At 37.2% G+C, this 8,737-nt stretch overlaps 1 protein-coding gene across 1 annotated transcript; it reads left to right on the top strand.

Moving 5' to 3' along the window:
- The first annotated feature begins 286 nt into the window (after nucleotides 1-286).
- On the top strand, nucleotides 287-2,452 carry LOC136228698 (REF/SRPP-like protein At1g67360). Its single transcript, XM_066017152.1, has 3 exons — nucleotides 287-444; nucleotides 549-809; nucleotides 1,773-2,452. Exons 2-3 carry the CDS (start codon nucleotides 549-551, stop codon nucleotides 2,220-2,222), a joined length of 711 nt encoding a protein of 236 aa, XP_065873224.1. The 5' UTR covers nucleotides 287-444; the 3' UTR covers nucleotides 2,223-2,452.
- Nucleotides 2,453-8,737: the final 6,285 nt, after the last annotated feature.

The following is an 8,737-nucleotide window of genomic DNA, read 5'->3' as shown; positions in this document are numbered from 1 at the left end:
GTCCGGAAGATAAAATTACTTAATTTTAAACGTTATAAATAAAATTAGTCATTGATATAAATGTTAGGGTGTTTTTAGCAAAGAAAAAACAAAAGAGAGATGTTTTATTGTCCTTCGATACTTCCAACAAGATTGCCATGTGTCCTTCCCGAAACCTCTACTTTTGACCAGGTACACTGCAGCAGGCCCCACTCAGTACAACCCTCACGTTGTTACTGATTCAGTTTTGATTCACGGAGATCTCATTTCGACCGTTGGATCATTCCAACGGCTCAGATTCTTTTATAGATTTCTGATTCTACATCTCCGATTCTGTTTGCTATAAAACGCAGCTCTCGGAACAGATTCCACGAAATTTCAGTTACAAGCTGCTAACAGAAGCCGGAGAAGGACGCAGAGAATCAGATTCTTTTCCCCCTCCTTGTCTTCTACTCATCGGAAAGTGTATGATCCTCTCCGTTTTCTTCATTACTAACAATTTTCTTTTATGATCTGTGGCTGAGCTAACAATTAATTGATTGATCGCTGTTTTTGTTCGATTTTTAAAGATGGAGGTCGATACTCAAACTAAAAAGATGGAAGCCGAGAAGAAGAAGAGTCCTGAATTGAAGCACTTGACATTGGTTAGGATTGCAGTTATTGAGGTGCTGATTATCGTCTGGAAACTCTACGAGTACGCGAAGAAGAACTCCGGACCTTTGAGATCTACCGTCGGAACCGTGGAGGGCGCCGTTACCGCTGTAGTAGGTCCAGTTTACCAGAAACACAAAGACCTTCCTGATAATGTTCTCCTTTTTGTTGACGGAAAGGTACTGTATCGTATTTTATTTCTTTCTTCAAATGAGATTTTGTTTTTGATCCACTTGCTATGTGTTTGATTCGTATAGCTTAGGTGATCAATTTCTTCAAATTTTCTGGTTCTTTTACGATAATATCTGCGATTCTTAAATAATTGTTACTTTTAATTTGAAATTTCTGATTTGTAAAGGAATAAGGTCTCAGCTCTGCTGCTTTGTTCTTTTTAGAGAATCTTAGCTGCAATTATCTCTTAGCAGTCTTTAGATGTGGTTTAGCTTCTGAAAGATAATTCTGCTCGTTGCATTTGATTATTTCCTATAGTCTCGGCTTGTGATTGGTGAGAGTAGTTTGCTCGAAGTTTTAATCATTATAGCATATGACATAATGCAATTTCTGTAATCATGTTTCTCTCATTTGTATTGGTTGAAACTTGGAATTGCATGAACCTGCAACTGTTCAGAGCTCTGTCATTTTTTTATGATCAATGCTTAATTACTGTTTTCTTTAATGAGGTCACATGAAAGATCAATTTCGTTGGATTGACAGTATGCAATCATTCATTTCTCATTGATTTTGGTTGGAATTACATCATCATGTAACTGTTCTGTTCTCTGTTCACTTTTTTCAGGTTTTCCAGTAAAAAAATCATATGCAAATAGTTTTATGATCAATGCTTAATGTTTTCATTAATGAGGCTACATGAAATCAAATTCCGTTAGCTTGACATAATGCAATTTTCCGTGATCATTTGTTTCTTATTTCTTTCGGTTAGAATTGCATCAACCTGTAACTGTTCTCTTCTCTGTTTACTTCTTTTTTCTTTCTCTGTCTTTTTAGGTATTTTCAGTAAAATTATGTGCAAATAATATTATGATCAATGCTTTTCGTTACATGGAATATCAATTTTGTTCTTTCAATTCTCTTACAAATCGAACCAAAACTGATTCATCCGATGACTATTTCTATTTCTGCAGGTAGATGAAGGTATCCAGCAATTTGATAAGCATGCTCCACCTATTGCTAAGAAAGCTGCAAGCAAAGCCAAGGCTGTCGCCGATATAGCATTGGAGAAATCCGAAAAACTTGTGAACGAGGCTCGTACAGGAGGACCTCGTGCTGCTGCAAAGTACGCAGCCGCAGAGTCTAAGCACTTAGCCATAAACCAGTCCGTTAAGCTATACATCAAACTCGACCATCTCCCCGTGATCCACACCATGTTAGACATAACCCTCCCCACAGCTGCCCACTGGTCAGAGAAATATAACCAAATTGTCAAGATCTTGATCCAGAAGGGCTATGCAATCTTTGGTTATCTACCTTTGGTTCCAATTGATGAGATTACCAAGACCTACAAGCAAAAGAAACCAGAGGAAAAAGAAGATGCAGCTGAAAAAAAATCTGATTCATCATCAGATTCCGACTAAAAAGATGATTGCATTTGAAGAATGTCCGATGGGTATGGCAAGTATGGTTAGTGAGTAGAGTGGTTTGGAGAAGTGTATTAGGTGTGAGTTTGCTAAGAAATACTCAAAAATTGCAAGTCTTTGAATGACTCTTTTTGGGTCCTTTTTTTTCGTTATTATGATGTAATAATGAATGTGAATGGTGTTTGTAAATTCTTCTTTGTGAACAATCACATTATATTTCTACTAAATCTTACTTATTTGGGAGCTTATGATGATTAATGGAATGCTTCAATGATTGGCTCTCACAAGTTTCTTATCAAACAAAATAAATCCAAACTATTATTTGAGCTCTATTTGCTTGACTGTTAGGAGCTGGGTAAATTATATTCAATTTGATGTTTATGTGTCAAAATTTTATTGTTTCATATATAAACATGTAGTTAAATCGCCGGATTTGAATATGGTTGTTGATGAGGAAGGGCAGACCTCTGCTCGTTGATTGGGTTTGCTCTCCATCCCCCTCCCTTTTCGATGAGTGGGAGCCGGTGGCAATGAGTTTTACTAGACTCTTCATCACATGTTGTCTACTAATAAGCCTGACATTCTGTTGTCTACTAATAAGTCTGACATTTTGGCTCTTCTCGAGCTCTGTCTTCCCTCTCACCGTACCGAGGAGTTGCGTAGAATGTTGAGGTAATGAAGTTATGCTTTTCTGATGTTGAGGTAATTGATACCGAGGGCTTTAGTCGGACCATCTGGCTCTTTTGGAACTCGGACAAGTTTCATACTGATGTGATCTCGAGAAATAGACAGTTTCTGCATACCCGAGTAAATATTGTTGGGTTTGTTGCATGATGTGTCGTTTTACGCTACATTTTGCTTATGTTTGACCTTAGCTTGCTTTCAAACGGCAGTTTATGTCTGATATGCTGAACCATAAAAATCAAAGTGCCCGACCATTGGATTATTGTGGGAGACTTTAATTATATAAAATCTGTTGAAGAGAAACATGGTGGTTCGACGAGGATCCTAGATCGTTGTGCTCGCTTTGCTCGTTGGATAAATGAGATGGTTGTTGTTGACATAGGTTTCACTGGTCCGTGCTTCACTTGGTATCGAGGTTCTTCTCCGAGGACTCTAGTTTCTTGCAGCTTGATCGCGCCCTATGTGATACTCATTTTTGTAGTACTTTCCCGGAAGCAAAGGTACGTCATCTTCCCCGAAACCGCTCAGACCACACTCCTATTGCCGTTTATCTCAGTCTTCCTAGTCCTAGCCCACGTAACAAGCTTTTCCGCTTTGAAGATGCATGGTTCAGTCATGAAACCTTCAATTCTTTCTTCCAATCGGCTTAGGATCCTTCAGTGAATTTGGATCTGAACTTCAAAAATCTTGTTCATGCCCTTCGACGATGGAACCAGGAGACCTTTGGGAACATTCTATCTAGAAGAAAAGACTGTTGCTTCGTCTTGAGGGGGTGCAGCTGTCTCGGATCCCAGGTTAACAAGGGTTGCTTCAATTGGAACTAAAAATCCAAAATGAGCTTGACAATGTCCTGCTTCAAGAAGTAATGCTTAGGTATCAAAAATCAAGAGTCAAAACGGTTGTGCTTCGGTGACAGAAATACCTCATTTTTCCACACCTTTACTTTGATTAGGTGGCTTCGCAACAAGATTGAAGGTTTGAAAACGAGACGGGTGTTTGGGTTTAGGTTACCTTAATCAGTCTATTTCCTCTCCTTTTATAGAATCGTTTATACATATATTACGATGGCTTTTGCCAGGGAGCTTAAGGGTATGGTCTCAGGTTATTTTCAGACTCTCTATACTGAAGACTCTGTCTCTCGGCCTCAGCGGCTTATTACTCACTGTAAGCTTTTCCCTCCATTCCTAACAATAGCGTTGAACATCTTTCTACTGCTTTTTCAAATGAGGAAATTTGTCTTGCCTTTCTCGATATGAGCCCTTTAAAAGCTCTAGGTCCCGATGGTTTCCAAACTGGCTTCTTCCAGAGAATGTGGGCTAAAGTTGGTAAGCAGGTGTGTGAATCTGCCCTCCATGTTCTCTCTTCTTTCGCGATTCTCATAGGTTGGAATGATACTTTGCTCACTCTGATTCCAAAAATAGCTAACCCTGAGCTAATCTCCTAATTTCGTTCAATTAACCTTTGCAATGTTCTTTACAAAATTGTTACTAAATGTATTGTAAACCGGCTCAAGCCTTTCCTCAGAACAGTGGTTAGCCTTACACAAAGCAACTTTGTGCTTGGAAGGCAGATCCCTGACAATGTCATTCTTCTGCAAGAGGTGATTCATCCTTTCAAAAAGAAAATGGGACGTAAGGGTTTTATGGTCATGAAACTCGATCTTGAAAAAGCTTATGACAGAGTCTCATGGGGCTTCCTCCGAGATACGTTATCTGAAGTGGGGTTGGATTCACATTTGATTAGTCTCATTATGAGTTGTGTTTCGGGCTCCAAATTGAGGGTGTTGTGGAATGGGGAACGGTTACAGGGATTCACTCCGACTAGGGGTCTCCGGCAGAGGGATCCCTTGTCGCCTTATCTTTCTATCCTTTGTTTGGAAAGACTCAATCACTTGATTAATGATGTAGTTCAGAACAACTTGTGGAAGTCGGTGCGCCTCTCCCAAAAGGGGCCTCTTTTATCTCATATCTTCTTTGCAGACGATATTGTCCTTATGACTGAAGGCTATGTCAATCAAGCTCTAATCATTTGTGATGTGCTTTACAGATTATGTGATAGTTCCCAGACTCGTGTCCCTTAGGCCATGCTTGGACAATGCTAATTAATGTTAGGCCCAGCCCGGCCAGGCCTGCTAAAGTCCACCTAGTTTTTGGGCGGGTTTAGGATTTATAAAAATAGCGCAGACTAGTCCAGCCCGGCCCGCCTATTAATATTAATTAATAAATTTTATATATTTATAGATTTATATATTAAATATTAAATTTTATTTTTTATAATTAAAAAATTATGTATATATGTTTAGGTGGATTTATATGGACTAGGCTTGGGATTTGATTTTTAAGCCCGAGCACAGCCCAACCCGAGCCCGCTTAAATTACTAGTGGGCTAGGCTGGGCTGGGTTTGGGCTGAGGACTTTTATAGAAAAGTCCGTCTGGCCTGGCCCGAATCCGGCCCAGCCCGACCCATGGCTACGTCTAGTTGGGACTGAATCTGAACTTTGAAGGTAACTTCTGTGAGATCCATTAGCATGTTTTCTTTACTTTCTCAGTTTGGTGGCTCTAAAAGTAGCGTAATGAGCATGTGTTTAACTGTGGTGCTAATGTTGAAAAATCTATTCGTTTTGTGAGGAGTTTTTAAAGGCACAAAAGCTTATCCAATTTGTGGCCGTCTTAACTCCTCGCACCATTTGGGTTGCCTGACAGCCTCGTTCGGGTTAGGTAAACACGGATGGTGCCTGTAAGAGTAATCCAAAAGTTGCTTCCGCTAGGGGCCTTATTTGAGACGATAAGGGTTTGTGGTGTGGCGTTTTTGAGGCCAACATTGGATTCTATACTTTGACTGTCGATGAGTTGTGGGGCCTGTATTTTGGCCTTCAGATTGCATGGGGTAAGGGATTCAGACATGTGATTGTCGAACTTGACTCTAAGATCGTGTTGCATTTTATGACCAGCATGGTGGAAAATCATCATCCCTTCTCCTGGTTCATTCATTGTTGTGCAGTTTTCCTGGACAGGAATTGGAATGTTCTCTTTGTCCACGCGTATCAGGAAGGTAATAAAGCAACTGACTGGTTGGCGAACTTCGCATGTTCATGTTCCTTAGGTCACCATGAGTTTAGTGTGTTTCCTGCAGACCTCCATGAGATCTTCGCAGATTACTGTAGAGGATCGATGTCTAGTAGAGTCGTTCACTCGTATTTCTGTTTTTCCTTTTTTTTTTTCTTGATGTCTGCACGTTTAGCCTTCCTGGAATTAAAAAAAAATTTGCCACCCTTACTCTATGCCGGATTTTAGTGTCGTTCTTTAGATTCTAAAATGGCAATGAAAAATCTATAATAAAGAGTATCTTTAATGAAACACAATTAATTTTCAAATGACAAGTAAAGTGAAATAAGAGGCAAAATTTAAGTGATTTTACCTTTGGATTTTGACAGGAAGTTTGCCAATATTGATTGGATTTTATTGTATTATGGTATATAATTAATTAGTGAAATAAAGAGCTATCAATGTGAATTACCTTTTAGGTATGTTATGTCGTTGGCTTGCTTTCCTACTTTTCTGTTCTTTTTTAAAATCATTGTTTTTACTTTTCTTTATTTTAATTTCAATCATACTTCTTACTTTGTGCAGTGTTCACATCAGTACGTGCACATATCACATGTATACAAGTTTTTATATTAAGCTTTTGGTCTTCCATATCACTTAGAGGAGCCTCAATTCACATTTAGATACGTGTATTGTAACGCCGTTTAATAATTAAAATAGTAGAACCTCTTATAATATGCATGAATCCATATTACACATGGTAAAATATGCAAGAAAGTCCTCCATTTGATATGGAGAATCTTGGTGCTTCTAATAATTTCTCTATACAATAACGGGGAAAGGGTCGTTGCATTTCCAGCCACCAAAATCTACTATGAGAGAGGTGGTTCCCAACATCCCTCTCCCCGAGAAAAGAATTTGAGGATACTACAATTACACCTTCAAATAGGGTTGTAAATGAGTTGAATCGGCTCAATAAAAGCCTAAACATGTTCAGCTCAATTTATAAATAAACCGACATTGAACACACTAAAACTCAGCTAAGAACTCACAAGCAGATTCGACAATAAGTTCATAAACAAAAGGCTCGGTTTATAAATGAGTTGAGCTTCAATATGGTAAAACTCAGCTCGAAAGCTTACGAGCAAGCTCATTTATAGGTTCATAGACAAAAGTTCGTAAAGGGAAGTACATAGTATTGTATGAAACTTTAGTTATGTAAAATTTAAACTATATAATTTTGTATTAAAGAAATTTCAAAATGAATATAATTAAGGGTTAATTACAAAAAAAACTACCCTGTGGTTTGGACTTTTTGCGATGTGGTACCTGTGGTATTTTTTTTTACAAACACAGTCCTGTGGTTGTCACCGTTAGACAAATAAAGGAGATGGTCGAATTTTTGTCAAAAAGCTGACGTGGCATAAGAACAATTTAGGAAATACGATATTTTAAATTTTTTTTTATTTTTTAGATTTCTGTGGAATTTCCAGGTTTCTGAAAATTCCAGAAAGAATTAAGAAAAATTAGAAGAAAAAGAAAAAAAAATAGGAAGAAGAGAAGAGAGGAGGAGGAAGAAGAAGAAAAGGGAGGAGGATGAGAGAGAAAAAATTTTAAAAAAATTAAAATATCAAATTTCTTAAATTGCCCCTGTGCCACATCAGCTTTTTGACAGAAATTCGACCGTCTCCTTTATTTGTCTAACGGTGACAACCACAGAGTTGTGTTTGTAAAAAAAAAAGGTAAATTTCAAATAAAACCTCTGTGGTTTCACTAATTTTCAGATAAAGGACTTTGGTTTACTTTTTATCAAAACGAGGACTGAGGTTTCGCACTTGGATTAATGCTATTAAAACTATCTTTGACAACTTTAAAATGAAAATTTTCAAGAATTAAAGTTGTTCAATGTCATATTTTCTATGGAACTACATTTTCGATTTTCGAAAATCATCTTTTTTCGAACTTTCTCTCTCTTTACCAAACTTTATCTCATGATATCAAAATAAAAAAGTTGAAGAATTAAAATTGCTTAGAATATTAGTAGTTCTTAAAATATGTCATTTTTAAAGTCGTCAATGGTGATTTTAATAGTATCAATCAAAAAAGTCCTTATTTTGCTAAAGTTAAAAACCCCAATCCTCGTTTTGACAAAAAGTAAACAACAATCCTTTATCTGAAAATTAGTGAAACCACAAGGGTTTTATTTGAAATTTACCCTAAAAAAAAATACCACAGCTACCACATCGCAAAAAATCCAAACCACATGGTAGTTTTTTTTGTAATTAACCCTATAATTAATGAGTTATTCTCAAGCAAAGTTTATGGATATAATTAATGAGATACTCGCGAGCAAAGCTCGTGAACAAATAAAAGAGCAGCTCGCGAACAAAATACTAAGCTCAAAATTGAACTCACCAATTTTATAACAAGTCGAGCATGAACAAGCCAAAGCTTAGCTCGATTACAGTTCTAACTTCAATTCACACCCTTTTCTCTAGCTCATAAACTGCCATATTATGTACTCGAACTCTTCCAGTTCAGATTCCAGACATTAAGTTTTGAATTTGGCTGCCAAGTCTATACTTGGGCTCATATAGCAAAAATAAATCTAAGCTCTTAGAAAATCTCATATGTGTTCATTTCTGACACAACAGAATTTACATCCGTTTGACATGCTTTTATGTCACGATTATCGCTTTTATGTCATTTCTATCGTATAATCATATAGAATATATAAATATCACATAAGAATATATAGATATATCACATAACACGATTCAAAA

Source organism: Euphorbia lathyris, chromosome 5, assembly GCF_963576675.1.
Source record: "Euphorbia lathyris chromosome 5, ddEupLath1.1, whole genome shotgun sequence".
In the NCBI taxonomy this organism is placed as follows: Eukaryota; Viridiplantae; Streptophyta; class Magnoliopsida; order Malpighiales; family Euphorbiaceae; genus Euphorbia; species Euphorbia lathyris.
Note: the sequence above shows the minus strand (reverse complement) of the source record. Positions and strands in the feature narration are given on the sequence as shown.

Excerpts from the sequence above, each read along its gene's own strand:
- LOC136228698 (XM_066017152.1), top strand. The coding sequence starts at position 549 with ATGGAGGTCGATACTCAAACTAAAAAGATGGAAGCCGAGAAGAAGAAG. Across the intron at positions 810-1,772 it reads TCCTTTTTGTTGACGGAAAG|GTAGATGAAGGTATCCAGCA; the intron begins GTACTGTATCGT and ends CTATTTCTGCAG.